Source organism: Umbelopsis ramanniana (genome assembly GCF_025399195.1).
Source record: "Umbelopsis ramanniana AG unplaced genomic scaffold K450scaffold_24, whole genome shotgun sequence".
Lineage (NCBI taxonomy): Eukaryota > Fungi > Mucoromycota > Umbelopsidomycetes > Umbelopsidales > Umbelopsidaceae > Umbelopsis > Umbelopsis ramanniana.
Genome location: NW_026252110.1, coordinates 110777 through 138196, shown reverse-complemented (window position 1 = coordinate 138196; position 27420 = coordinate 110777). Strand labels below are relative to the sequence as shown.

Here is a 27420-nt window from a genome sequence, read left to right as displayed (position 1 = left end):
CGACGACGAGAAAGTGGAGGACGAGAAGCTGCTGGTCATACTTTTGTCCAATGGATTATTCTCTATCTCTTGCTGGGACGATTTATACATATGTGCCAAGTTGGCTGGCGATGAATGCCGAATGGGCATGACGGGGTTGTGGGGATCCACAACGTCGTCGTCGTCGGATATGCAGTTGTCCGTGTACTGGGTTTGAACTGAGGACCGTTGCTCAGAGTTCGAATACATTGGGAAAGTGGAAGAACTGTTATCGAGACCAAAAGAGTTTTTGAATTGATTTCATGACATCCTGAGAGCCAGAAAAGGAAAATGCTGCGAGAAAAAGAAACCCTCAGTGAACGTGAATGCTTTCCTCCCGTTTCTTCCGTTTAGGATCACAGGACGATCGCTTCTTATTGACTAATGCTCTTTCACACCATGATGATGTTTAAAAATACACTGCTTTATTCCACACGTTTGCTACTACATCTCTGGCCATTTTTTAGCGGGTTCGTCACAAAGTAGCCTAAATTATTCTGGGACCCAAAGCAAGCAGCTATTGGATGGTAGAGAGCATGTTTCTTGGGGAGAAACAAGTGTTCAAGATGTGGTGAGGTCCGGGACCCAGGCGACGACGTGTGGGTACTCAAAAAAAAACAATTCCTTGCCTGTTTCGGCGTCCTTTGCTTTTTTTCGTTCTCAACCAAGGCAAAAATGAAGATTGCTCATACAAAGCATGTGATGCAGAAGGACTGTCATTTCTTTTTTTTTTTTTCTCCTCAAAGGCGTTTGAAAGGTTTTCAAGACCGCAAAGGTACCTGATTCAGCTTAATGTCATCGTTAGAACAGCAGCTGAAGCAAATCGGTACTGCCGATTTGCGCAATGTCACAGAAACCTCGAGGAAGTTTCGTTCCTCGTTTTTGTTTGATGCCAGAGAAGCCGCTGATCAAGATTTAGAGACAATCTACTCGATCGGTCTCAATGGTATTATGGAACTTCGAATTCTCGATCCACACTTCTCGGCTTTCGAAACAACTCTCTTTTCCGAGAATATGAAGAGCGTTGACCGAGTCTTGCTGGTAGGTATTGTTACGATGGATAGTGTGGACTAGACCTTTTCGTACTGACTTGCTTTTGCTTATGCTATTGTAGTCTAAGGAAGAAAACGACAAATTGGACGCTAGTATCGACACCTTCCTCACCCAGCTGTCACCCTACTTCCTTCTCAAACCAGCTGGAAAGGCTCTTGAATGGCTTATCAGACGTTTCCGCATCAACGTATTCAACATTGATTCGATTATTGCGTGCATTTTGCCTTACCATGAAACCAAAGCTTTTGTCACCATGGTATCAACTTTGGACATCGAGTAAGTAGGATACGCAATGCTGCTACATCATTTAAAAACATGCTTTTAATTGTTTCCTCCGAACAGAAACGCCTCCCCTTGGCTTTTCCTTAAGCCTGTCAAGACCAGCCGTGCTACTTTCGAACGCGACCTTTTGGTCAAGAAGATGAGAGCAGATAAATATATTCTCAAGTTTATCTGCGACCTGACTGCCAATGCTGTCGACAAATATGTGTCCTTCAAGACTTTGTTTTCGTTCTATGCCGCAACTTTGATCGCCTACATCAAACGCGAGGACTCACTTGACGAAAACACGATGCTGACATTGATGCCACATCTTTTGAAGGGAGTACGCGCAACCAAGGTTCCAGAGTACCAGATTGCAACCTACATGATTCTCTCGCAATTGGCTGTCAAGATTCAGTTCAATGCTGAAGCCTTGATGGAATTATTGGGTGAAATGACGGCTCACTATAACTCGAGGTTCTTTGAACACTATCTTCTCGCCACTGTCCATCTTGCACAAATGCAGGAAAACTTCTCCTCGCTACCTGAGAAATCCTACAATGCTCTTGCCATCGCAAAAAACTTTGATCAAGCTCTCCTCGGTATCTGCAGCAAGTATTCAGCTGATGCATACATGCGCCCTCTTTTGTTCAATATGATTGAGAGTGCTTTCAAGCATCGTGATCGCGTTGATCTTCTTTCAGCCCTTCTTAACAATGACTTTCAAACCAAGGAGACCATTGTCTTTGTTTGTGACAAGATGATGGATGAATATCTCAAGTATGTCAACGATGATGGAGACGCCAAGGCTTTTGTTGAGACTGTTGCTCCAGCTCTGCAAACTCTTTCACAACGTCATTTTGAAGCATTGGACACCGCCTTGAACAGTAGATTTAAGAAGTTGTCGCAAGATAAGACCGAATCTGGTCAAGAAGCTGCCAACCATCTCTACAAGTTCTCCAACCTTGCATTCCATGGAACCGGCCATGAAGTGATCAAGGAAACGAACACCACGCTTTACCTATCTCTTCAGAGCCCTTCTGCTACCGTCCGTTTGTTGGCTGTCAGAAAGCTTGTTTCTATTGCTGATGATGAGGTCAACTCACTGAAGCAAGTAAGTCGTCCTTCCGATTAGTGTATACACGTTTTGCACATAGTCAAATACTCACATGAATTTCCCTTAGTCCCAGCACACCGTTGAGTCTGCCTTGATGTCTTGCTTGGTTGACGACATGACTCTCTTGTCATATGTCTTTGATGAAATTCCCAACTTCCTGATCAAGCATGTCGAGCCTTCCAAGATTCTTGCTACTATCCAGACGATTCTTGGAAATCACCAGGTTCTCCATAAGGTTTCGAGAAAGATCATCAAGTTTTTGATTGGTCCATTGCTCAAAGCTGCTCCCTCGCTTCGCGACGACATTCTCAGAATCGTGTTGGCAAACACTTTCAGCTCCATCAGACATTTGAGCCCTGAACACAGCATCTTCCACCTCGTTTCAGGATCGTCCTTGGACAAGGACACATTGCTCCTTGGCTTTGGTGATATCAAGGAAAAGATTAAAGGGCAGAATGTGAAGGACACCAAGTTGCAGATTGGTATTACCGCTGACTTGGTCGACCTGTTGGCTCACAATCTGCAGAAGCATCGATCCGAAGATAATGTACGCTTCTGGCTTGGAATGGTGGACTCTGACCTTGCTGACGAGCGGGCTATTGCCATTCTTGTGGTGAATAAATGCATCTCCGTGCTATCTCATCGTAAGTGTATAAGCCAACTTTTTTTGGATGAGTTGGATTCCGTATCTGCAGTATTCTAACCATCTCCTCGCTAGTTCCTCAATATAGTTTGGCGGTGTCTTTCAGTCAAGCGCTTAAGAAGAACGAGCTATCGCTTAAGAGCGTCAACATTAGTAACGTTCAAGTTGATGACCTGCTTTCAGAGACAAACGGCCAACCTCCTAAACGACTTGTTCAGGATATCATTGCTGCTAAGAAGGGCAATACCATAACCCAACTTGAGTTGCAGACTTTCTCACTCATTAACGTTATTGCTCATTTGACTGTACCCAAGGAGAAGACACACTGGTTGGAAGCCTGTCATATTTCCTCACCTCACAAAGCCGATGCTGAAGTTGAAGAATACAAGCATACTCTGTCTCTTCTTTTCAGCATCCTTGTTACTAGCCCCACCGCGACACTGTACACTTTGGCCATGGAGAAGTTGGTGTCTGTTCATCTCAAGAGCAACATGCTTGAATTTTTAGCAAGAATCTGGACTGAAAATGATACTGTTGCCACACCTATCATCAAAGGTCGCGCTCTTCAACTCGCCAGCATGTATCTTACTGCTCACGCTCAAGATAAGCTAGATTACCAAGCACTTGTCCCCAGTTTGTTGGTCCTTCTAGGTCACGAGTCAACTGCCGTTAGAAAGGAGGCCGTTGTATGCTGGGGAAAACTTCATGCTGTGTATGAGAACTTGGGTGCCATCGGTAACGACAAGTTTTACCAGAAGGCTGTCGGTGCTGAAACCAAGAATAAGGTGTCTGCTACTGTCTATGGCTCAAGCATGACCCATATCGCCAAGCTCAGCCCCTCCGATGCTGGTCATTTTGTGGACCACCTTTGGTACAAGCGACGTGAACTGGGTGAAGACGCTAACTATGTTACTGTTGTCCTTAATGAATACCTCGATGCCTGCCAAGCCGCTAAGAAGAAGACCAAGATGAACCGTATTTTGGAGTACTTGCTCTCATGCATCGACCAGTACCCCACCATTTATGGACAGACTGTTCTTTTGAAGGAGCTTAACCTCGTCCAATCTCCCAAGAAGATTAGTAGCCTGCTTGACTTGCTGGAACGTACTTTGACTCGATCTATCTCCAAGGAATCTACTGAGCTCATTACTGAACTTATTCGATGCTTCACACCTGAGTTTGCTCCTGAACTGGGTACAGCTAAGAACGACAAGTCTCTCAATTTGTTCTGCAGTTTGCTTAAGAATGAGTACAACATGCAAGTTGATACCGATGATGATGTTTGGGAAATCTCCACTCGCCGTATGGCTCTTCAACAGATCACTGCTCCGTTCTTCTCAGCAGCACCAGCAAAGGCTAAGGAAACTCTGTTTGCCGTCATGGTTGATATCGCTACCGATAGTGATCAGCGTGACATCAAGGCTGTTAAGTCAGTCATCAGAGATATTGAAATTGACGTTACTTTGATCGAACCCTTTTTACAAAAGACTGCTCAAAAGATCAATGACTTTTCGCGACCACCGGAAACCCCCCACGGAAAGAAGTCTCGCAAACAAGCATCCCCCTCCAAAGAGACTGTGGAGTCAGACTTGTTTGTCCTCGTCACTGTTCTCGAGATTCTCGAATACAAGACCATCAAGAATGGCGTTCAACTTGCCAAGTCTTTGTTTGACGTGCTGTCTGCTTTACTCAGTGCTAATTTGAGTGACAGCCCTGTCTCTTTGGAATACGTCAACCAGTTGATCCTCACTGCCTTGACCAAGATTGTTCAATCCATGGAAGAGCAAAACATTCAGCCTGCTGCCTCACAACTTCAAGTTCACCTTGTTGTCCAGTGTATTCGCTCAACTAACAACCCACAAACACATAATTCTGCCTTGTTGCTGATGGCTGCTATCGCTTCCTTGGACGCCGAAAGTGTACTTCACAACATCATGCCTGTCTTCACCTTTATGGGAGCCAATGTTCTTCGCCAAGACGATAACTACAGTTTCCAAGTCATTCAACAGACTTTGAAGAAGATCCTTCCTGCCTTGGTTGCTTCCAGCCGTAGTCGCAAGCAGAGCGAAGCTTCATTGGTGTTGGAAGTCAAGCCAATTCTCAAGGTGTTTGTCGACGCTTTGTCTCATATTCCAGAGCATAGACAACTGCATCTTTTCAAAACTTTGGTTGACACTCTTGGTGAAGAAGAATTCTTATATGCCATCATCTCTCTTGTTCTCGAGCGCTATCTCGACCGCTCCAACAAGGGATCGTCTGAAGCCGAGTCGGTCAAGGAGTTCAGTTTGGCCATTTCCCACGAGTTCTCCGTGCAAACTCAGTTGCACTCTCTTATCTTGTTAATGGATAGCTTGCTGACCTTGCCTAATGACAAACCACAGGATGTTGAAATGGCTGCCACCGCTGTCTTCAACGTTAATGAGCACACTGCAAAGCAATTGAGACAGTTCAAGCGTGCATGCTTGCAGTTTGGCTACGATTTGCTTGGCTCAAGACCTTTCCTCGAAAAGGTTGTCAGCACTAACCATAGCGACCCTGAAGCTGAAACTGCTTTGCAGCAACAGTATACCAAGGCTGCCGAAAGTGTATTGCAGATTATTCAATACTTCGCTCAGTATTTGTCTCAATACTCTGCAAGCAGCGATGCCACCCCCGGCATTGTCAAGTCATGGAAGGAAACCTTAAAGGTTGCATACAAGACGCTCGACAGAATCAACTTGCTTCTTCCCGTTCCCGCGTTCGTGGATACCATCAGCCATCTTATCAAGCATCAAGATGTGGTTATTCGTAGAAAGGCCATGGAACTGTTCAAGAGCAGAGTCGAAGAAATGAACAGCAAGGCTCTTAAGATTCATCACCACGAGCTGGTTGAAATTGTGCCACAATTTGCCTCCATCGTTGACTCTGAAACCGCAAACGATGATGCTGGAATCGTTAGCAAGCAAACCGCATTGGACTGTATTACTGTTCTTGCTCGCCATTTTGGTTCATCTCGTCCTGAAGTATTCGCCGGTGTTCTGCCTATTATCATTGGTGATAATGCCCTCAACTCCAATAACTCCAAGGTGCAGATTCCAAGTTTGGTGTGCCTGACGTTCATTTGGTAAGAAATATATCATTTATTTTTTTTATCGTGCATACTTTATAATAACATTCTAATGATGGATGTCTTTTTGCAGCAACGAAACTGGAACTCGCGCCATTCCTTCTCTTCCCAAGTTTATGCCTATCGTGCTTAACATGCTTGAAGCTACCACTGAAGACCAATCTCCCGATGTTCTTCTTCAGCTCAGTGCTATCACCTCCCTGGAGACCATCGTTCATGTCATGCCCCACTTCATTAGCCCATACGTTCAACGACTGTTGGCTTTGGCATTGCACAACACCATCCAGAGCTATGATGAAACCGCTGATGAGAAGCAACAGTTGACTCGTGAGAAGGCAAACGCTTTGTTGAATGAAATGGCTAGCAATGTTGCCCCTCGTGTCTTGCTTACCCCAGTGTTTGCATACCTTGATGCCGGCATTAAGAATGGCAAGGAATCACTCTTGGCCCTCTTGAATCTTGTTGATAATGCCATCAAGTCGATATCGCGCGACGATATCACCGCTAACTATAAGCAAATCTTCAAGTTCTTCTTGTCGGTATTTGACTTTAGACGATTGCACCAATCGGAGTTCTCAGGAGAATCCGTTTCTGAAGTGGAAGATCGATCCATTCAAGCTTTTATCAACCTCGTTATGAAGCTTAATGAGACTTTGTTCAAGCCAGTCTTCTTGAAAACGCTTGATTGGGCTACCATTGAACTTGCTCAAGAAGGCAATGACGCTTTGGATGCCGATCAAGAATGCCGAGCCCTGTTCTTCTACAAGCTTTTGGATGGACTTTTGGAGAAGCTGAAGGTAAGCAAAGCAGGTCACTGCTAAGGGTACATTACATCGATGATCGAAAATATACTAAAGCATTTATTTCACAGAGCATCTTCACGCCTTACTATGGATATGTCATTGATTATACCATCAAGTGTCTTACCCTCTTCACTGATGGTGACAAGACACCCAACAATCTTTGGAACTACATCGTGGTCACTCTTCGCAAATCATTCTTATACGACAGCGACAATCTTTGGAACGCTGAGAAGTTTGAAAAGATTCTTCAACCTGTCTTGAGCCAAATGTTGGTCACTGACGCTGGTGACTCTGAGGACTATCTCGCACGCATGATCACTTACCAAGTTCCTTTGGTTGGTCAGATGGCCGTTACAGTGTCTAACGATGCTCTATGGAAACCACTTAACCATGGTGTGTTGATGAAGACTCGTGAAGATGATCCTGAAATCAGACTGGCTGCCCTTCGCTGCTTGGAAGAATTGTACACTCGCCTTGGAGAAGAGTGGCTCTTGTTCTTGGCCGAAAGCATTTCCTTCTTGGCCGAACTCATGGAAGACGATGATGCTCGCGTCGAGAAGCTTGTACACCAAGTCAATGCTCAAATTGAGACGTACTTGGGTGAAAGTTTGGATAAATACTTCAATTAGATTACATTAGAAGCATCATTGCAATATAAAGAACCTTTCATTTTGTCACAAAAACCCTTTGGGCCCAAAAGCAGTCCACTTTACCTTTGAAGAAAAAAAAAAATTGGCTGCAGTACAATTGTTCGACTACAAAGCGTGCAGTATTAATCAACTAGCCATGGCGAATCAAGACCAACTCCAAGGTCTTTTAGGACAGTTAGCGGATGAGAATCATATTGAGAGCAACCTACCTTTTGTTCTCGAGAGCATTTCTCATAATCGGTACTTAGACGATGAATCCAGCGACTTGTCAAAGTTCCACAAGTGGATCACTCGCTTGAATTCACTGCTTCATTCAAAGAATAGCACGGCTCGGTGGGCTTCTATCTCGCTTATAAAAGCCACCTGTGAGCAGTCTAGCAAACTCTATCACGCCAACGTTGCATCATGGGTTCTCAATATCCTCAATATTCTGAACGTACGTTGATTTCCTCTCCCATTGTTCAGATCCGTACGTTGTGCTGTATCTAACCAACCTGATTTTCTGTTAGCGACCTGAGCCTACTTCGGTACACGATATCGCTATCAAAACATTGACTTTGTTGTTCGCGAAAACCATGGATAAACCAGAGGTGCAAAGAGAAGTCACTTCGCCTAATTTACCAAAGTTCAATCACACCTTGCTAAATTTGAGTGGAAATAGAGATCTTTTGGTAAGTAAGTGTTCTGGGATGGGTCCATGACGATACAGAGATGTTTACAATTTTCTGACAATGACTTTAGCCTGCTATATTTGAGGCTTTCATGTCTTCTTTCACCCATTTTCCAACAACTTCAAGACCTGCTGCTGATAATTGCCGAAAGTTGTGCCTGTCGCTCTTGGATGGCTCATCTGAAAATCGATTTGAGCTTACTGAAAAAGCTTCCAGCTGTTTATCAAACATATTCTTGACAGCAACAGTTGCCAATCGTGGTGAGATGTGGAGGAATACCGCCCTGCGATTATTGGGTACAGCCAATCGTTCTTTAGACCGACTCTTCGATACCATCGATGAAGGTATGAACGTAGAAAGCGCTACACTAAAAAAAATTCTCATCGTTACTGACGGTTTCTCTTTCTTATTAATTTCTACAGAGTCAAATGTTTCGGATCGCTTACCAGCGTATGACTTTCCACCTGTCATGTCCGAATACCAGGATGCATTCGTTATCTTGTTTAATAGAGTGTCAGCCATCAACGAAGCACTTGTGAAGACTTTAACGTGAGTGGGCACATTAGCACTATAGTACTGTAGTAATTGGCTATGACCGTACTAATCGAGATCCACAGTACCTCAACCCATGCAACAGTCAGCGTCCCTGTTGCTCAAATAGTAGACTATCTTTGTCGCATCTACAATGTTAATAACGGATCTTTGGTAAGCTTTTTTTTTTTATTAGCCAGGTAGACTGTAGAAGAATTGGATCTAACTATGATTGCACTTGTGAATAGATGCGAGATTTCAAAGACAACGGTGAATACAACTGCTTAATGGCTGGCACTCACAAGTTATTACTGAGTGCGAACAGAGTATTTGCCACATTGATCCATTGGTAAGGCGAAGACAAATTTGAAACAGTCATTAGTTCGTGAAAGGATAGCTCTTCTAACGGACCCGTGTTTTCAGTTGTGGTACCAGCCTCTTGCGTTATCTTCGTTTGTTTTCTTCCTTATTACTCCAGTTATTGTCGCAAAACAAGCACAAACGGTAAGTACATCTAGATTTCTAAGATAGTCTCTTTATCCACATCTCATTATATCATTTTATAGTGTGCTCAAGGCATCATTGTATGAGGTGTTGACGTTGTGTTTGCAAAAGTTTGGAGTGGGATTCGGCGAGATGATCTGCAAGCCCCTACTCGGTATCTTATATGAAGACCTGCGCTTGCCCAAGAAAAGAACAGCTCCTGTAGCTAAACCTACAGCTGAACATACAAATGCAAAGGTTAGTGCTGCGTTGCTTACTCGAATCGGACTACACCTATCAAATGACAAAAGTCAATACTCACACACCTATATCATAACATTAGGGTTCAGGAAAAAAGAGAAAGAGAGATTTGACGAACTCTGATGAGATCGCTTTTGGTACAGTGGAAGACTCACCACTATCCTTGCTCTTCTCTGGTCTTGAAGGTTGGTAAATCCTTATGTATATACAGCTATGCTATCCGTGCAAGACACTCACCGTCTTATCCAGTATTACAAGCACTTCTTATCACATATGGATCTTCATTGTCTGCCGAACAGCGCTCCACAATCGATAGTTTGATAATTACCCGCATTATGAATGATAGTTACCAAACTAAAGCTAGCAGCAACGACGAGCGCGTTACCGAGAAGCTTTACGAATGTTTGTTGGCATCCGTCATGAAACCCATCGAAACCCAAGCTAGTACTCTCCCGCATGCACTTCGCATCTTCTCTGCAGGTGCCAATTCACAGTCTCATCGCCTCCGGGTTATTTGCATACAGTCACTCTCTGTTTGCGAGTTGGTCATGCATTCTCGACTCCCACCTATACCCAGAACCGAATCTAAAGCTGCAGCCGTTGTCTACATTCCTGGGCTTGGAAATCTAGTGGATCAAAAATCACTCCAAGAAAACCAAGTTGCTTCTAAGACGAACGAGGATCACGAAATGGAGGACGGATATGCCCCACGGGAACCAGTCAAGTCCTTCACCGATGAGATGTCAAGCATCTCCCAAAAGTTCCCAGCTGCAAAGAAACCGGCCTTTGAAGTCCCCCAGCCTCAGCCAGCCAGATCCACTGCACACCATGAACAGCCCGAAGAAGTACAGACTTCCAAGGCACCAACTGCCACGGCTGTAACCCCTTCGCCTATTTTAACAGCGAAGTCACAGCCCGAAGAGATTGAAACTGAGTACGTTGAGACAAAGAAGGTGCGCACCGAGGTTTCCGTAAACGACAAGTCAAATCACCATGCCACCCGCCATGCCACGTCTATCGAAACAACCCAAACTACCGTCATCGAAGCTGCCCCCAAGCCTTCGCAGGCACCAGCAGACAAAAAGACAATCAACATGGTGGCTGCGGTCGGATCGGATGACGAGGATAACATGGATATGCCGGACATCGTCATGGATGGACCGGATAGCGATGAGGACTCGGAATGAAATAGAAAAAATATAGAATCTCATGTTATTCATTGAAACCATTGCACACTACTGAGTTAGAGAAACTCACTTGAGGCAATTCAAGTTTATTTGGCTTTGAAGTCCATATTTTTTGTACATTATGTAACCCACCCAAGCGATACAAGATCAGACGCGTTTAGACAAACACTTTGTACACGCTGCACTGAACTGCATTGCCAGCTAATCAACACACAGAACACATATTAAAACGCAAAAAAAAAGATGTAAAAAAAAAAAAAGGAATAAATGCAGATTAATAGAAACAACAAAGGGAAAGACTATCTCTGCAATTTTACAACTGCGACCCAGGGTTTGCCCGCATAAACTGCTCCAATCTATGGTGATGTTCCTCTGGACTCATACCGGGTGGCGGCCCACGCATGTCTGGAGGCAACATGGGGAAAGGCTGCGGAGGACCGTGCATGTAAGACGGCGGCATGCCGGGAGGACCTGACATATTGTTGCGGAACATGTAAGGTGGTTGCATCATGCTTGGCATCAGACCAGGTGGAGGACTAAACATAGGAGGTTGTTGTTGATAGCCTTGTACATCCATTTGCTGAGGGTCCTGTAGGTGATTCGGAGGCGAAGGACGATACTGATGTGTATGTATAGGGCTCTGCATTGGTTCAGAGACCTTTGGTTGTGTGGATGAGTTCGGAGGCGAAGCAACACGGGCTGCCATAATGGCTGGATCATTGAAAGGTGCACTTGAGTTTGCTAAAGTGTTTTTAAAAATTCATCATAGAAATAAACTGTTAGTTATTTGTCTTAACAACGACAAACTTTTGTACCATGTGAACCAAATGACATACCATTGGGCTTCTCTGCTGGTTGCTGGTGAGCGGCCGCCTGCTTCAAAAAGTTTCCGAAGAAATCCTGAGCCTCTGCTCTGATGTCTTTACCGCCTTCATCCTTTGGCATCATCCGCTCCGATGCACCTATTCCTTGCGATGAAATCGACGACCGTCCATGATCAGTTACGGGTGGGCTAAGTTGCAATTTGTTAAGGTCATTAGAAATATCCGTAACGGAATGCTGCTGAGGTCCAAATCCAGGTGGATAAGATGGCTGTTGTCGTTGGCCAGAGTTTTCTACATCATTCATTTCAGACGGATTCCCACGGAAAGGCTGCTGACTACCAAAGGGGACACTTGGGCTATGTGTACGATGAGCGCCAGTGGGAGACTGAAGTGCCGATTGCTGCATATGAGGAAGAGCTGTATCATGGCGATTCCTAGGGTCCAGGTTATTCATCTCGTTTGCCGACTGGTTCAATGGAAAACGGGGAGATGCAGCTGCTGCTTGACCCACGTTCTGATACATGCCAATGTTGTCGCTGAAGCTACCTCGGGATCGATTGATTTCCTCAACGGCTTGTTGTTTGTTTTGTATGTTTCCATTATTTCCACCAGCCGACGACCCGAAGCTAATATTTACATTGGGTAACAAGGCTCGGAAGCCTTCTTGCATAGAACGAACTTGATTGTTCTCTGGCAATGAAGACTGTTGCAAAGGTTGGATATCTTGAGTTTGTGTTACTTGGTGGTATGGACTATGCTGTGGCGGTGGGATGGCATGATCGCGTAAAGGCGATGGAGCATCTCCTCTATATCCAAAAGGTGAATGAAAGGGATTTTGCGCTGGATGGGCATGCAGTTGTCCATGCGAGGGCGAACCTGAGTGAAACATCGGGCCAGGATGATCACCTAAATGAGGTGGCTGGGGAAGCACTCCGGGTGGTCCATGCATGGGCATAGACATAGGTGGAGGCGGTGGTAGGTTGGGCGGACCGCGGGATCGATCTCCAGAATTCATCATACCCAGAGCAGCTATCATTTGCTGTGAATGCTGCAAACGTCGCGCCATCATCATTTCTGCATCTTGTCCCATGAAAGGGTCATAGCCTCGAGGTAACATGCCAGGTGGAGGCATCAAACCAGGAGGGAAGCCACGGTGTATAAAAGGCGGAAGTGTTTGATGGTGCATTGGACTAAAGCCAAACGGTGGCGGAGTCATAGGGGGATTCATGCTGGGATAGCCTAGGCCAGGTGGCAGCTTCATTGGCTTAATTCCTTCGTGCTGATTAGCAGCATGACTAGATCCTTCATCGAACCTTTCTGGATGATTTCTGTTGTCGCCGGCCATTAGAACTTCTTCTTCCTTAACAGGGTACGACTGGAGCAAATCAAATTCCTCATCAACCTCATCAGATAACAACTTCGCAATGTCCTCTTCCCCGTCAAATTCATATGAAGACTGGTCGTCAGCTTCCGAGTCAGAGCTTCCATACATATCCCTCAGCTTTTCGCGATCCATAGCAATGGCATCGTCTAAATCATCTTCATCTTCAATCACTTCAACTTCTTCAAAGTCTTCGGCCATTTCTTCAGCTGCTAGACTGTCTTGCAACATGTCGGATTGGGCAGCAACCGTTTCATCAATCTCTGCAGCCATAAGTTCTTCGTTGTGCGCATTATCTTCAACCATGAAGGTATCGGCTTCCAATAACACTTCAGAGTCCTCCTTATCTAGAGTGACTTCAGACACGGAAGTGATATCAGCAGAAGTTTTGAGAGCGTCTTGCTCGGTGAACACAGTGTCACTATCAAGTTGAACATTGGAAGATTCACGCTGACTTTCCGAGATCGTGTCAGCATTAGTGACAGCATCTCCCTGTTTGGGCTCTTCAGCAGCCTGGTGACTTTCGGTAGGAGTAGGTTCTTTCGTATCCTTCGTCTGAGTTGCAGTTGGTAAACCTTCAGGCGATTGATCCTTCGTCTCTGTCTTTTGCTGTTGGTTTTGGCGCTTCTCCTTCCGCTTACTGTTGTCTGCACGAGCTGGTCGCTTCTCTCCTCGAGCAGGAAGTGGAATCTGACCAAGTTTAGCCAATGCAGGTGGTTTGGCAGTTTCTGGTTTGACAGTGGGAATAATAGCCCAGCCTTTCGGCGCCTTTGGTGCTTGAGGAATAGGAGCTGGAAGTTCGGTCACCTTCGCGTCCACTGCCACCTTGGCATCTTCTGTCATCTTGACATCCTCTTCCTTCGAAACCTCCATATCTTCCTTCTCATTTTCAGATACAACTTCAGGTTTGCTGGAAGTGGGTGCTGTTGAGGCTGGAGCAAGAATCACCGCATCGATCATGTCCAAACGGACAGCCTTGCTTGATCTTGGAATACGCTTTTCCTTACGCTTGGGCAAAGATGGCGAATGCTTTGGCTTTTGTGGTAAAGTTAAAGCGTCAGTCAGAGATGGGCCAAAGTTGTCGGGCGTGATCTCAGAATCAGTAGCGCTATCAACTTTGGCCTCAGGCGTAGTAGTCCACGATGTTGCCCAGCGAGCCTTTGCAGGCAATACAGGCTTATCACCTGTAGCGTCGGCCGAACTCGATTTTTGAACCTGTCCTTTCAATGGAGCTTCCTTTCCTCCAAGTTTGCGAGCATTCGATGTCGCGAGAGGCGTGCCTGAACTTGCACTTTTCTGGACCTCTGACAACTGCTGCTTGCTAATGAGTTTAACAAGAACTGTGCGTTAGTAGAAATCGTAGAGAGGTCCATTAAGTCAAATTAGACTAAACCTACTTGATCGAAAGATTTTCCTTGTTGTAACTATCAGATTCTTCGCCTTGTTCGTGTAGATACATACAGCTTGAATTTGGGCAGGGCATATGGCTCAAATAATATGTACAGTATTTCGTTGTCCCGTAAGACGCTCTAAAGCACATCGTTTAGGTCTTTACCGTGAGTGAACTAAATAACAACCAAGATAACATACCTTAACACATGTCCATCTTTCGTGATTCCGTCTAAGCCGTTGATAGCTTTTGCAGCGTCTTCTTTCCGATTGTATGTTACATAGATACCAATAGTTGACTGCCCATCATCTTCAGATACCGGTTGCGAGCCGTGTCTTTTGCTAATTACAATTTTTGTAACCTTGCCAAATTGGCGAAACAGGTCGGCCTACAATGCGTGCTAATTATCAATACGTGTGACAACAAAATCGCTATCATGGCAATGCAACTTTACCTCTTCATTGGCATATTTTGCAGTCAAGCCAAGAACATACATCAGATTCTTCTGCACAACTCTTGTATTGGAAAGATGTTTCCTGCTTGACAACTCCATTCCTTTCTGACGTCGGTCTTTGACCTTCTTTTCCTTCTTGAGGCGAGCTATTTCATCTTGACTGATTGGAACGAACTGAACGGTCTGCTCACTATACAATGATCGGCAAGCGGGGCATCGTCCATTCAGATTCTCTTTAATGTGGTGCCAGCAGAATCGGCAAATCTAGAAAGCAGTGATCAGGTCAGAAACCACCGTGGTAGGCAGTATTTCGAGACATGCAAACGGTTACTACCGCAGCTGCCAACAATAGTTACCTGGTAACCACAAGGGCACGGTCTGAACCCTCGGTCAGAGAGATCAAACTCCTCCATGCAAAGCGGGCAATCGCAGTCTTCATCGTCTGCGAACATAACCGTTGAGTGCGGTGTACCAAGCTAACTGTGATTTTGAACGAACTGTCCCGATTGCTGTAGGTAAACAGTGGACAAAGTCAATCAATGTTGTTTTACAAAGATCCTTCAACGTGCAATGTATATGAATCCGTAGTGCTTACGTCGTTGAGACAATGCTTCAAGGTAAGGTAGTGTTCTGATTTATTGGGACTGTTGGTAGAAAGGGGTTTGGCAACTGGGAGAGCGCTCAATGCAGAAACATTCCCAAATTTACTTCGCTCATTTGTATCACGTGAACTCTCACGCAGGAGATGCTCCAACGTATCATTGATTCGGAAGAACATTACATTACTAACATGCCCTATTAATATACCACAATGCACTATCTGCATCAACAAAATAATATCAGATTTATTATCGCCCTCATTATATTTCACCTTCTTTTTGGATCGTTTGACTTCCTTCCATAGATCCAACAGCGAAACGTATTATATGATATTGTACGCTCTCATAACGATTGTGCTGGCAATACAGAATGTTAAAATACCTTTAAAAACAAAACATGTTAATATAATAAAGAGTAAGTTGGATTTATAGATGATATCTCACCTCCCATAATAGAAAAGAACCAAGTTAATCCCTCCTATATATGCAAAAGTGAATGGTATGAATGAGATGAGCAAAAAATTCATTAAATGTTTTGTTGAACTGACCTCGTTTTGTCCAGGAACTTGCACGTTCATACCCCATAAACCAGTTACAAGATTCATAGGCACTAATATACTACCCAAAGCTGTGAGTTTGGAGAGAATATCGTTGATTTCATTGTTGGTTTGAGTCATTTCGATGGATATCTGGGCAAGGTAATTGCTATGCGACCGAGAACTGATCTTTTCGTAGTGGTTCAAACTTTGAAGCATGGTGATGATATGATCTATAGAGCTTCATTGGTCAGTTTAGATGATAAAGGTGAGCGCCGATTTGGTTTATAAAACTTGCCTTGAACATCTCCAAGGTATAAAACAACTTCCGGGCAAAGTGCAGGACCAAGACCGTCAGTATTACGGCTTTCACTTCGTTTCAATATCGTCTTTACAACGTCAGCTTTGGACACTAGCAACCTTAAAAGGCCCATCATTCGTTTCCTGCAATAACCAATTCTTCGAAGCATATCCGACTGTTCTGATTCCTTCAAAATGAGAACGAGTTCGTCAATTGAATCCACTTCAAACTCTATAGCGCGGATGAGGGGTGCAAAGGTATCGGTAATGTCGTCCAAAAGAGCATACATGATCCAATCTGAAAATCCATTGTTGAGCTGATGTTCGATTATACAACATGCAAGTCATCTGTAACTACCTGGTGTGACGTTAATGTAATCTTTCAGCTGTTTGATGCGTTTCCGAACGTTATGTGGATGCATCATAGGTCGATAGTGAAACTTGAAACAGATGGATTAGAGACAAGTATACGGGACCCGTTGAGAAAATGACATACACTCACCGTTAAGATCGCCTCTCTTGTCATAATAATATATAAACCGATAGGTTGCAGGTAGTTTACAGAATACTGATCGGCATCAAAAGAGCGAAAACAAACAAAGATATAGTTTTTGAACACTTCGCACTTCTCTCTTGATTCTTCCATTGTGATATCTTCCGTCGTCAATGGATGTATATGGAAGATCTATAGCACACTTAGTAAACGAAAAAAAAAGTCGTGACAAGGTCAAAGAACATGTCTTTTTTACCTTGCTCAGGGCTTTCATCTCCATATCCGTTGGATTCAATATATCAATCCAATATTGACCTTTCTTCATCATGCTTACTAAGGTTTCGCCATTAGAGGGTATTTCAGATATTGTGCGAGCATGAATTGTAGCGCTTAGGTGGGGAGAATAAAATGTAACACGATAGCTATTGTCTTGTTGATCGACATCAAGATGCTGAAGAAGCGTGGAAAAAAAAAAAAAGTTATGCTATGTCATATGACGGTGTCATTATGCAATATAATTACTACTGCCAAATGTTTACCTTATCTCTATCACCATACATTGAAAATCGGCGCTCTCCAACTGTTGACAAACGCCTATGCCGTTTTCTAATGTCATTGTCTCCTTGAGGGCTTGTTTCTGTCGGGCTTGCGGTAAATACGTTTCGTGACGACTTTCGATTGGACCTGTCGGTGATGGGTGACGAAAATAGAACGGCACCTTCCTCATCCAAGAATTCTTCCAAAGCGTTATAGTCAGTCTCTCCCTGGTGCTTCTCGATATCCGGCTGCGGGAAACAAACATCTTCTTCCGCCACTGAAGTGTGTCTTGACGTGGTATCAATATCAGAATTATATGGGTCATCGTTCAGATAGTTGGCTATAGTGTTGCTGGGTGGAGGACCTATATCGATCAAAAGATCGGTAGGAGGCTGCTCTGAACCAGTATTAGGCGATAATGGGGACAGCTGTCTAGGGCTATAATTTCCATCTTGTGGCCGTGAGGAAAAGTAAACGTTGCGTTCTTGTGAAGGACTATCTGCGGAAGGTGTTCTACCGAATATCCTTCCAAGAGTAGATCTTGCCGAATTTTGTGAATCTTCTGTGCCATTGGGTTGATCTAATCTCTGGTACTGATCTCGATTTGGTACAGCTGGTGGCCGGCTTGTTCTATTGCCGCGCTTTCTTGATTTTGTCATAGTTGAACGGTGAAGGATAGCGGAAAGCACGGTTCACATTGTCTGCAGCCGCCAGGCGTGACTTGCTAAATTTGGTGGGGCAATTTTCCGCACCTTTGATGTGGTTGTCTCGCCGACTTTGAAATCGAGAATGACAGCAAGATCCCTCATTTCTGCAGAGACCAGACTAAAGTAAGTGGCAAGAAAGAAACGCAAACCTATAGTCCTCTCGGCTAACCTTTTTTTAGAGTAAGCTCAGTGCTGAATCGTGACATAACCAACTATGGCAAGCAGCATCTTACGGACGACAGCGTAGAAACTTGTTGGAATTCTGAGCAGGTAAGGTCACTTTAAAAAATACAGTGATCAACATAAGAAATGTATACTGAGTACAGCTCACTTGTCAAACAGGGTCTCCCACAACATATTCTGCTCGATTTTGGCCGCTCAGTGGAGATCGAGTCTATTTGGATGACCTTTCAAGGCGGATTTGTTGGCAAAAAATGCGTTCTAGCTGCTAGTGAAGCTGAGTCCCCGAACAACTATAATGTGGACCTGGGAACAGTATATCCTGAAGATGTAAATCAGCCACAGTCATTTAATGTACAATGCCCAAAATCTGTCCAAAGATTGAAACTTATATTCGAAGAAAGCACAGACTTTTTTGGAAGAATTACTATGTACAAGCTCGACATTTTAGGGCGAGACTGAATCAACTAATTAGAGTCATTGGAGAATCTTAATAAACACTGAGAATTATACCAATATACTGAAGTTAGCGTCTTACTGCATTGCTTCGCTCGCCAGAATAGTAGTACGCGGTTGCAATAATCTTACAGTTCAATTTGTGGACAGCGTTTTGAGCACACGGACTTCCAATTCAAATTTCATCAAGTGCGATCGACCTGACACTGCTTGAGCATCTGGTGTACCAATGTACTGGGCAACTGGATTCGCAAACGAATTATCTCTTCAAAATTGTAGTAGCAATAAGGATGCTTATGACCACTTAGAAGATACAACGACGTCTGCCGATACCACAGTCTTCCCTCAACCACTTGACATCGTCGCTGTTCAACCAACATCTCAAGCTGCCTTTTTTGTATCGTGTACTCAGAGCTCAATACAGCTTTGGTCAGTCAAGGTAGACAGCTATAAAGCTAGGCACTGGATACGATACTCAATGCATGTTATCTATACTAATATATACTGGATCTACTATGTTTAGCCAAGAGTAGTTTTGTCACATGTTGAGCGCTCGGCCGCTCACGTACGAGACTTTGGAAAAAACGTCTCGTTAATATGGAAGCCAGATGCAACCGCCTTTGTTGCCATTGTATGCAAACATCTAAATGCGGGAAAGTTTTATTTCGATATACTTACATTGTTCTTCCATACAAACTTAGACAGACAAACAGTATCTGTTGTTATATGTCATTCTCCCGTTCGAGAATGCCTCGCTACAGCTAAATAGCACCCAAAGTACACATGGATATACTCACGGCCCGGGAGAAGCCAAGGGTCCAAAGACTATGATCATCAAGTTTCGCCTTGCTATTAGAATAGATGCTGGTATATCATGGTAATGTACATGAATTCATACTGTTGCTGCCCAACATGCGTTCGGCTGTATTCACCATCATTTCATAGTGGGACATCTTCTGAAGACAGTCTTATTATTACAACTATGAAGCCTACAGCTGTACAGCGGGTTTCTTGGAACCCACAGGAGGTTAGTCAAACGGGTACAAATATGGTGTCAAAAATGGCATGGATACGACCAGACACATGTAGGTGATTTTCTTGCTATAGCCGTCATGCTTGCAATGGTTGGAGTTACCAGCATATGGCCGGGTGTATACTGAAACAGTGATTCTATCTGACACAATCTTATGCAAAAATGAAGCCATTGTATATATGACCTACAACAAAGCCATGAACATTTCAGTCTGGATTACTTCTGATGGTCGCGCACATTTTGTGAAATGTCTAAAGTCCCACTCAAGGTCCCGTAGAGGAAGTAAGGAAGCAATAGAGGTACTGAATTGGCAAGCATCCGGGGAGGTATCAACTTCCACTAAGAATTGGTTTGCTTATATCTTCCTTGAAATTCATCATTGCAGTCAGCCAAGACCGGAGCTTCGCTGAACGAGGGAAAACCTGGTGATGAAAAGAAAGGAACAAGCAGTCATGAGCATGAAGACATTATTCCGATCATGCCATCCTTTTCAGTACAAAGTTCTTGGTCTGGATTATGTTTCCATAATACCGGCGATGAAAGTCTTCAAGAACAACACGCTACGTCTATATCGATCAATGCTCGTTTCTCTCTGATTGCCATTGGAACAAAAAGGTATGTGCGGTACATTGCGATCAGAAAAAGCTAGACGTTGGTGTTAATCATGCCGATACCTCCTATAGTGGCGATGTCTTCGTCTACTCCGCTCAGAGCTACACCTCCACACCTACTTTTTCGCACAAGATGGATCTTTCATCACCGAGGCAATGGTCTCCGACAACAGCGTCTCCTAAAAGCGAGTCGTACGGTGAGGTGAAGACGGTTTCGTGGACAAGTGATGGATATGCGTTAGCGGTAGGATATGAAGGTCGCGGATTGGCGGTTTGGAGTGTGTATGGTCATCTACTCTGCTCTACAGAGAATGCAGAGGATACTAGCGCTTCTGCATCAATCACCAAGGATAGAGATACGTAAGTGTCTTGCTAAATCTTTCCATTTGATTCCAAAGGCTCTAAATTAAGTCTGCCATACATACCCCTTTCCTTCCATAGTCCCTTTCAGGATATCTTTGCACACAATGTGAATTTTCTGGTAAGTTTCAATGACGAAAGCGCAGGAGGTAGTGGTTTTTAACTAACAGGATATGGACTTAGTTCTGGGGGGCCGGCAACACAACACTCTTCATTCTCTCCAAAAGCAGTTTAGTAGACCCATCATCATCACCGGATCCGAGTACAAAGCAATACAGCAAACTGTACAGTCTTCCTTTTGCAAAATCCGCCGTTGTACTCATGCACAGTCCTGTAAGGTTTTAGCCTAATGCTCACATGCATCATGCAATTCAATACAAATAATCCATTTTATTTTCCTACAGGACAATGCTAAAAATGGACTACTGCAGATGGACGATCGTTTGTTATTGTACAATGGTGGTGACCATCAAGAAAGTTCGACTACCATTGACCCCGACTCAGTATCATGGAGTCATATATCGGTATGTAAATGACCTCAAAGTAAGACGCGGATATAGCATAATTTCTAAACCAAAGATCTACAGTTTCCTACAATGTATATATCTGAACATTGGCCGATCAGGGTATGTTGAAGTTTTGGTATTGCATCGGCTTGACAGCTAGCTTAGTGATCAAGCCATTGCTAACCCCATGATCGTTTCCTTCAACAGTACGCTTCCATTGATCCTGACGGCAAGTGGATCGCCATTGCTGGTAAACGAGGTTTAGCTCATTACAGCACCCTGTCTGGACGATGGAAAATGTTTGGAAACCAGCAACAGGAACAAGAGTTCCATGTACGTGGAGGCATTGCATGGTTCAAACACGTACTGATTGCAGCATGTGAAATCCCTAACGGTCTTCATAGCCGGTATCATGTCGTAAGTTGAAACAATATACTGAAAGGAAAAGGCACCAGTGATATTCACTTCTATTACGTTCCTTTCAGTTACGGTTTTATTCCCGAGAATCCAACCTGGATAACGCATACATGCTACATCAATTGCCATTGAAGCATCCAGTGATCTATATGAGTGTTACAGCGTCGTATCTCCTTGTATACACGTCGGACAATGTTTTAAGCATATATCGCTTGACAAGCAGATCTGAAAATGGCGCAGGAGCTTTCCACGCAGAACTTATGAGGCATATAACTCTGTCTGGTGTGGTTGCCCAAGTTGCTAGAGTGCGGAGTATCAGCCTGCTCGAGTCCAAGTGTGGAGGTAAGTCAATGGAAATCATAATAAAGCAGCGTACTTGCACTGACCACAGGTTGGGTTCTTTAGGTCAAATCGGGACGGAAACTGATCTCATGAATGCCAGGCTAGTACTACTTGTTGATGGCAAGCTGATAATCTTAAGTCCCAAAACGGAGGTAAGTTGGTGCAAATGTCAAGTGATTTGTTCGCAAAATTTCACTGGAAGTGCGTGTATCCCATTAAGGCAGGTACTAAACCGTATTGAACTACCTTTACCCAACAGGACTTGGATGATGACCGTATAGGAGACGTACATTACGAACTAGATGTCCTGGCAGAGAGGGCCGAATACTATTGGACACAATCGAAACGGCTTGGAAACCTGGACACTTCCATATGGGCGGTGGATGGAAAAGGCATCAAGGTCAGTTTAGTCAAACAAACTTGGATATCTCCTTAAGGTAGCACCAAGTCAATAACATGGGCGTTGTTGTAGGTCTTTACAAATTTGATCACGGGTGAAGAGTCTGAATACGACGACGTGTTACGAGAACCCAATTCACCCGTTGAGCACCCATCTGAGACGGATGGAAACAGACCTTATTCATTACGGTCGCTTACATCTGGTCATGTTGCAACTGCACCTTATTTCACAGATGATGTAAAACGGTGGCGTACTAATCATGTTAAAACTGTCATCGAAGAGGCCGTGTACATACCACTGGACTTTTATCCATTATGTAAGTAGACATTGAACAGCTTTGCTATGACATGTTCAAAAAAAAATGGCGTGATAACGGAGGTTTGGTATCTATGATAGCGGTCTTACTCAAGAAAGGAATCGTTGTGGGCATTGAACAGAACATCACTCTGCAGACCAGTTTGGGTCTCTTGCAGTTTAGGTTGATAACCAAGGTAACACATGATATATCTTGCAACTTTTACGAAGAAGAGCTGATTTACTTACCGTACGGTACACTAAAATTTTTAGACTCACTTATTCCTGCACCACATATTGCGAAATCTACTTACGCACGGCTATGAAGTAGATGCCGTGACATTTGCCAAGATATTCCAAAAATTAGTGTATTTCGGACATGCACTAGAGATATTACTGCACACTGTGCTTGAAAAAGAGGCCGATAGCCCTAATCAACATGAGAGCGGTAAGGTGACGGTTTTATTTGACATGGCTCTATCCCCTCATGCAGGGAATGATACTTATACAACTCCTGTTCAAAAAAATGTGTGACGACGACTTAGGCGCCATTTTACCTATCGTTATTCAATTCTTGGATCAATTTCCACATGCTCTGGATGTCATCGTCGGCTGTGCCCGTAAGACTGAGGTTGCACTATGGGAGCATTTATTTTCCATTGTCGGTAACCCGCAGGACTTGTTTGAGGTAGGGGCAAACCTGTCAAATGAGAATAATAGTCATCAGATTCTAAACATTGGATTTGGGGGTGGGTTGGGCAACTTAAAGTTGTGCTTAAGGGAGGACCGCTTAAAGACAGCCACTTCATATTTGATCATAATTCAAACCCTGGAACCACTCTCGGTTGCAAGCCATGATACGGTTTTACTGTTGCAAAGCGCTATTGATGCTGGAAATTATGAGGTACAGGAGTTGTTTGTTGTTTTTACCCACCAAATTGTATTGCAATTCTCACTACTTCAATCCTTATATTTTTCCGGCTGTTTGATTAGTTGGGTAAAGAACTCGTACGCTTCCTAAATTCCATTGATCGTAAGTACAACCAACACATGACAACGGTATTTCCCCAATGTAACATTGATTAACGCATCATCACCATCAGACACTGGCCAAACTTTACAAGAAGCTGTTATGGCTATTGGGTCCATAGCCAGTCTGAGTAACGTCAGGGCGGAGGCAACAGAAACAAGTCATATGACGGATTGAGGAACTTGCTCGGATTAAGAATGTCTTGATGCAATGTCTCTGATTGGCTCGTCTCACTGGTCACGCCTGTCTTGGTGGGGGGAGGTGGGGTCCCATTCCCACTCCCCATGAAAAAAATGTTCATTTTATATCCACAAGTTTCCATCGCTTATTCTTTCTCTCTCTCTTCTTTTTCTTATTATCGTCTACTTGGATCATCGTCTTGTTTAATTATTCCCTTTATACCATCACTTCTATTTTTTTTTAAAACAACCCCCTTGTAACCTTTTGAACCCATCAACTATTCAATATGAGCTGCTAAAAAAAGTCTACCCAACAACCCCATTCCCAAGCCAAATTATGAAATTTACCTTTCTACCCAACATCTCTGAATCACACTTCACATCTCGTTGATATCTCAAACTTTGAACCGACACCGCCTATCTGCGAAAACACCTACCACAAACTCCAACTCTTTCCTCATAACCTTTTTCTTTTTTCTTTGCCATAACCTCTTTTAACTTCTGTATTATACTGCGTTTTTCTTTTCCCTTTTTTTCTGTCTAGCTTCCTTTCTGCTTTGTACATAGTATTTGTTTCTTCCTATACTTATTGAACAGACGATTTCAACTCCAAAAATTTCTTGCTTGCATCGACCTCCAAACAAGAAAACAAAATCCAATCCGACTTTATTGAAAACCCTTATATTTGTCTCGACAAGTATCTCACCCCAAAATCAAATTTGACATTTGGAAACTTTAAAAAAGAAAAATTTACTATCATGAACGACACCGTGGACTCTATCGCTGGAAGTAAACTGGATACGATCCTTGGCGGAACGTATAGACTCATTGAAGAAATCGGCACTGGTTCCTATGGCTGCCTACTCCTTGGTCAACATGTGGAGTTTGGTTCTTACCACGCCATTAAGGTTCTCACAAAATCTGGACTCAACGCTGAACAGCTCACTCTTCAAAGAGCCGAAATCGAAATCCAACAGCATCTCAAACATGACAATATTGTTGCATTGGAAAGAACCATTGAAGATGATGACTTTGTCTATATTGTACTCGAGCTTTGCGACCAAGGTGATCTCTTTGACTACGCAGTTGCTCATGCCGGTAAAGGAACGTCTGATGACGACCAAAGCCTTCTTCAGATGGCTGGCAATCAAATCATCGAAGCTCTTGTCTATTTGCACGACCAAGGAATCTACCACCGCGACATCAAGTTGGAGAACGTCCTATTGCAAATGCCCGACATCTCTCGCGATTTCAAGTTCAAGCTAGCCGACTTCGGTCTTGCCACCCGACAAGCATATTCCAATGAATATGGATGTGGCTCTGCAAGTTATCTTGCGCCAGAGCATTTCAATCCTCCTACCGCTCAAGGCTATGCCTGCTCAAGCGCTGATGTTTGGAGCACTGGTATCTTTGTATTGGCTATTCTTTTTGGTCGTAACCCATGGCAAGAAGCATCTTTATCTGATCCAGTCTTTGCCGAATACGCCCAAGATAATATGGTGATCAAGGACTTGTTCCCATCCATTTCTGACGAATTCTTACAACTGGTACAAAGATGTCTTGCTCTCAATCCAGAGGATCGCCCTACCATGCGACAAGTCTGGAAGGAGTTCCAAAGGATTGACCACTTCCTTATTCAAGACAACGAAGATGATTCTGACCAAGCCTATGGTACTTATGACACCGTTTCACCCGTGTCTATTCCTCAATCAAAGGACGCTTTCAAAGATATTGGTTTCTCTTACGACTCTGCTTGCTGTGGCTCTTGGTCTGACCTCATTGATCAAGAAGGAGACTGTGACTTCAACGCCGATCCATTTGGTTCGGACACAGATGACTTAACTCGCTCAAGTGGTGATGAAGACCTATTTGCACAGCATGATGACTCCTGGTGGATGTAGACTCCGCATACAACCCCCCATGACATGTTGGATACATATCTCATTCTTCAACATTTCTGACTCCTTTTTTATGTTCATTGGAAATGATTTTTCTATGCCTTAACATACCACAGCCTCTGTGGTCCTCTTTTTGCTTGCGCAATCGCAATTTGAACCCTTCCCCCTACTTATCATCTCTCCCCTCTTTATCGACGTTTCATAACTATTTTTTTTCTAACCCAAAAAAAATTGTTCATAAGCCCAAAAAAAACTGTAAAAAAAACTCTCTAAAAAACACTGTCGTACGCCTCCCGTACAAAACTTGATAAATAAAATTGCCCATGCGCAGCTTTCTCCTTAACTTCAATATGAAATGCATGCAGTTTTGTTGTTTTTTATAGTGATTTACACACTAATTTTATCCACCAGTAGCTCCTGTACTTTATCTATTGATAGCCAGCATACCAGAGGAGTCGTGCCCACAACATACTGCGTCTCACGATTGTAAAACAAGTATCCGTCCAGGTTGGCTTTGACATTAGGTGGCATAAAGGCGTAAGGATTAGCAATAACATTTTTAAGCTCGGTGGTTGATGCGGCCTGCAGGGCTTGAAACTTGTAAAATTGGTTGCCAGCATTTGGCACGTCCATTTCGTCAGCCTGTATTTTAGTAGCCACCCAAAAGAATCTATAGAAAGCAAGCCCGAAAACAAAATTCAATAAAACGTGGCAATATCAGCATTATCAACCATCGCTATTCACCTGAACTCAGTATCACAGTCGTAAATTGGATGCCCTTTCCAGCACATGATATCCAAGACGTAAAATACCCAATGCACTGGATCAAAGATGCAATCTAATATACAGTAGTCCGTAACCTTGTTCCCTTTGTAAGTGGACGATCCTGCCGGAAGAATCGACTCGAACTTATTGAGAACTCGTCCGCTCCTGAGCCTTGCTGTGGTTTGCCCTGGTAATGTGGCGTTAGCCGCTGTCGCTCAGCCTACTTCATATGTCTTTACAATCATAACGACCTACCATTCGCCGATATGACCAGACAGCGCTTACCAACCGGACAAGGAACTACACACCAATTTTCAAACAGGTCTTCTGGCATATCTATCAACCATTCTGCAAACATGACTTGATCACTGAGATGAGAAGTTAATAGGATGGTATAAGTCATGGCTGGCTGATAGAAAAAGATAAGCTAACCGGTAGGCATCCTGCTTTTTCATTTTTTTCGTTCTACGTTGCTTTGATTTACCCTTGACGCCTTCACCCATATCATCATCCACGATATCAGCTGCCTCGGTTCCGCCCTCATCGTCACTCTCTTCTTGACTGACATCCACTGTTACTTTTTCAAAAGCGAGCCGTCGAGCGTATTCAATTTGATTCTGTCGACTGCGCTTTTGCAGCTGGAGCGCCTTTTTCCGTCTCTCCTCTTGCGTTTGCTCTCTCGTTCGACTGCCTAGCGGGGATTTGTCCAACTTGTGCACGTCCGGCTGCTTGTAACCGGGTGTTAGACTTGTATTTTCCAGTAATGACGAAATGCTCTGGGTATCGAGAGGAGATTCCGTTGGGGAATCAGATGTTGGTGCCGTTGATCGCGATCCTGCCGCTGGATCTTTGAACACAAATGGCATACTGATGTGTGGTGCTGAGGGCTAAAACTCGGTGGGGATTCGAAACTCAAAAAAAAAAACGCTGTCCCATTTTTACTG

At 43.9% G+C, this 27420-nt stretch overlaps 10 protein-coding genes across 10 annotated transcripts; 6 read left to right on the top strand and 4 right to left on the bottom strand.

Annotated features, from left to right (window-relative positions):
• The first annotated feature begins 771 nt into the window (after positions 1-771).
• K450DRAFT_239110 (uncharacterized protein) lies at positions 772-7694 on the top strand. Its single transcript, XM_051588714.1, has 7 exons — positions 772-1059; positions 1133-1347; positions 1414-2446; positions 2517-3093; positions 3168-6195; positions 6272-6995; positions 7070-7694. Exons 1-7 carry the CDS (start codon positions 811-813, stop codon positions 7628-7630), a joined length of 6387 nt encoding a protein of 2128 aa, XP_051445052.1. The 5' UTR covers positions 772-810; the 3' UTR covers positions 7631-7694.
• Positions 7695-7758: 64 nt separating this feature from the next.
• Positions 7759-10941, top strand: K450DRAFT_51070 (uncharacterized protein). The gene is made up of 10 exons (XM_051593823.1): positions 7759-8087; positions 8161-8322; positions 8393-8666; positions 8745-8871; positions 8940-9027; positions 9102-9202; positions 9277-9357; positions 9420-9594; positions 9680-9782; positions 9847-10941. Exons 1-10 carry the CDS (start codon positions 7788-7790, stop codon positions 10782-10784), a joined length of 2349 nt encoding a protein of 782 aa, XP_051445051.1. The 5' UTR covers positions 7759-7787; the 3' UTR covers positions 10785-10941.
• Positions 10942-11541, bottom strand: K450DRAFT_239106 (uncharacterized protein). The gene has a single exon (XM_051588713.1). It carries the CDS (start codon positions 11488-11490, stop codon positions 11098-11100), a length of 393 nt encoding a protein of 130 aa, XP_051445050.1. The 5' UTR covers positions 11491-11541; the 3' UTR covers positions 10942-11097.
• Positions 11542-14382: 2841 nt separating this feature from the next.
• On the bottom strand, positions 14383-15285 carry K450DRAFT_265634 (uncharacterized protein; the record flags this gene model as incomplete). Its single annotated transcript, XM_051592797.1, has 4 exons — positions 14383-14518; positions 14580-14767; positions 14834-15097; positions 15190-15285. The coding sequence occupies 4 exons, from the start codon at positions 15283-15285 to the stop codon at positions 14383-14385; spliced, it is 684 nt and encodes a 227-aa protein (XP_051445049.1).
• A 344-nt stretch (positions 15286-15629) lies between these two features.
• K450DRAFT_239103 (uncharacterized protein) lies at positions 15630-18128 on the bottom strand. The gene is made up of 8 exons (XM_051588712.1): positions 17301-18128; positions 17018-17212; positions 16771-16953; positions 16627-16708; positions 16267-16566; positions 15981-16201; positions 15877-15910; positions 15630-15814 (listed from the first exon to the last, which is right to left on the bottom strand). The coding sequence occupies exons 1-8, from the start codon at positions 17955-17957 to the stop codon at positions 15756-15758; spliced, it is 1731 nt and encodes a 576-aa protein (XP_051445048.1). The 5' UTR covers positions 17958-18128; the 3' UTR covers positions 15630-15755.
• K450DRAFT_271392 (uncharacterized protein) lies at positions 18088-18647 on the top strand (the record flags this gene model as incomplete). The annotated part of the gene is made up of 3 exons (XM_051593006.1): positions 18088-18128; positions 18185-18275; positions 18348-18647. The coding sequence occupies 3 exons, from the start codon at positions 18088-18090 to the stop codon at positions 18645-18647; spliced, it is 432 nt and encodes a 143-aa protein (XP_051445047.1).
• Positions 18648-18859: 212 nt separating this feature from the next.
• K450DRAFT_239081 (uncharacterized protein) lies at positions 18860-24191 on the top strand. Its single transcript, XM_051588711.1, has 22 exons — positions 18860-19080; positions 19165-19272; positions 19343-19518; positions 19587-19726; positions 19843-19973; positions 20060-20289; positions 20358-20645; positions 20727-20766; positions 20829-20978; positions 21050-21169; positions 21233-21271; positions 21359-21568; positions 21637-21910; positions 21974-22062; positions 22170-22310; positions 22383-22626; positions 22707-22801; positions 22878-23052; positions 23150-23292; positions 23374-23508; positions 23598-23637; positions 23708-24191. Exons 1-22 carry the CDS (start codon positions 18871-18873, stop codon positions 23809-23811), a joined length of 3282 nt encoding a protein of 1093 aa, XP_051445046.1. The 5' UTR covers positions 18860-18870; the 3' UTR covers positions 23812-24191.
• K450DRAFT_239077 (uncharacterized protein) lies at positions 23598-24264 on the top strand. The gene is made up of 2 exons (XM_051588710.1): positions 23598-23637; positions 23708-24264. The coding sequence occupies exon 2, from the start codon at positions 23919-23921 to the stop codon at positions 24072-24074; it is 156 nt and encodes a 51-aa protein (XP_051445045.1). The 5' UTR covers positions 23598-23637; positions 23708-23918; the 3' UTR covers positions 24075-24264.
• K450DRAFT_239075 (uncharacterized protein) lies at positions 24192-25906 on the top strand. Its single transcript, XM_051588709.1, has one exon. The coding sequence runs from the start codon at positions 24572-24574 to the stop codon at positions 25712-25714; it is 1143 nt and encodes a 380-aa protein (XP_051445044.1). The 5' UTR covers positions 24192-24571; the 3' UTR covers positions 25715-25906.
• K450DRAFT_239073 (uncharacterized protein) lies at positions 25907-27409 on the bottom strand. The gene is made up of 4 exons (XM_051588708.1): positions 26909-27409; positions 26732-26844; positions 26456-26663; positions 25907-26381 (listed from the first exon to the last, which is right to left on the bottom strand). The coding sequence occupies exons 1-4, from the start codon at positions 27340-27342 to the stop codon at positions 26099-26101; spliced, it is 1038 nt and encodes a 345-aa protein (XP_051445043.1). The 5' UTR covers positions 27343-27409; the 3' UTR covers positions 25907-26098.
• Positions 27410-27420: the final 11 nt, after the last annotated feature.

Coding starts and splice junctions, on each gene's coding strand:
- K450DRAFT_239103 (XM_051588712.1), bottom strand. CDS start 17,957: ATGACAAAATCAAGAAAGCGCGGCAATAGAACAAGCCGGCCACCAGCT. Junction 17,213..17,300: donor TGTATGGTGATAGAGATAAG/GTAAACATTTGG, acceptor ACGCTTCTTCAG/CATCTTGATGTCGATCAACA. Junction 15,815..15,876: donor GTTCTTTTCTATTATGGGAG/GTGAGATATCAT, acceptor TTGTTTTTAAAG/GTATTTTAACATTCTGTATT.
- K450DRAFT_51070 (XM_051593823.1), top strand. CDS start 7,788: ATGGCGAATCAAGACCAACTCCAAGGTCTTTTAGGACAGTTAGCGGAT. Junction 9,595..9,679: donor CTGAACATACAAATGCAAAG/GTTAGTGCTGCG, acceptor TCATAACATTAG/GGTTCAGGAAAAAAGAGAAA. Junction 9,783..9,846: donor GCTCTTCTCTGGTCTTGAAG/GTTGGTAAATCC, acceptor CGTCTTATCCAG/TATTACAAGCACTTCTTATC.
- K450DRAFT_239081 (XM_051588711.1), top strand. CDS start 18,871: ATGTACTGGGCAACTGGATTCGCAAACGAATTATCTCTTCAAAATTGT. Junction 19,974..20,059: donor GAAGTAAGGAAGCAATAGAG/GTACTGAATTGG, acceptor TCATCATTGCAG/TCAGCCAAGACCGGAGCTTC. Junction 23,509..23,597: donor TTGATGCTGGAAATTATGAG/GTACAGGAGTTG, acceptor CTGTTTGATTAG/TTGGGTAAAGAACTCGTACG.
- K450DRAFT_239075 (XM_051588709.1), top strand. CDS start 24,572: ATGAACGACACCGTGGACTCTATCGCTGGAAGTAAACTGGATACGATC.
- K450DRAFT_239077 (XM_051588710.1), top strand. CDS start 23,919: ATGAAAAAAATGTTCATTTTATATCCACAAGTTTCCATCGCTTATTCT.
- K450DRAFT_239073 (XM_051588708.1), bottom strand. CDS start 27,342: ATGCCATTTGTGTTCAAAGATCCAGCGGCAGGATCGCGATCAACGGCA. Junction 26,845..26,908: donor AAAAAGCAGGATGCCTACCG/GTTAGCTTATCT, acceptor TTCTCATCTCAG/TGATCAAGTCATGTTTGCAG. Junction 26,382..26,455: donor GACTGTGATACTGAGTTCAG/GTGAATAGCGAT, acceptor TGCTTTCTATAG/ATTCTTTTGGGTGGCTACTA.
- K450DRAFT_239110 (XM_051588714.1), top strand. CDS start 811: ATGTCATCGTTAGAACAGCAGCTGAAGCAAATCGGTACTGCCGATTTG. Junction 1,348..1,413: donor GTATCAACTTTGGACATCGA/GTAAGTAGGATA, acceptor TCCTCCGAACAG/AAACGCCTCCCCTTGGCTTT. Junction 2,447..2,516: donor AGGTCAACTCACTGAAGCAA/GTAAGTCGTCCT, acceptor AATTTCCCTTAG/TCCCAGCACACCGTTGAGTC.
- K450DRAFT_239106 (XM_051588713.1), bottom strand. CDS start 11,490: ATGGCAGCCCGTGTTGCTTCGCCTCCGAACTCATCCACACAACCAAAG.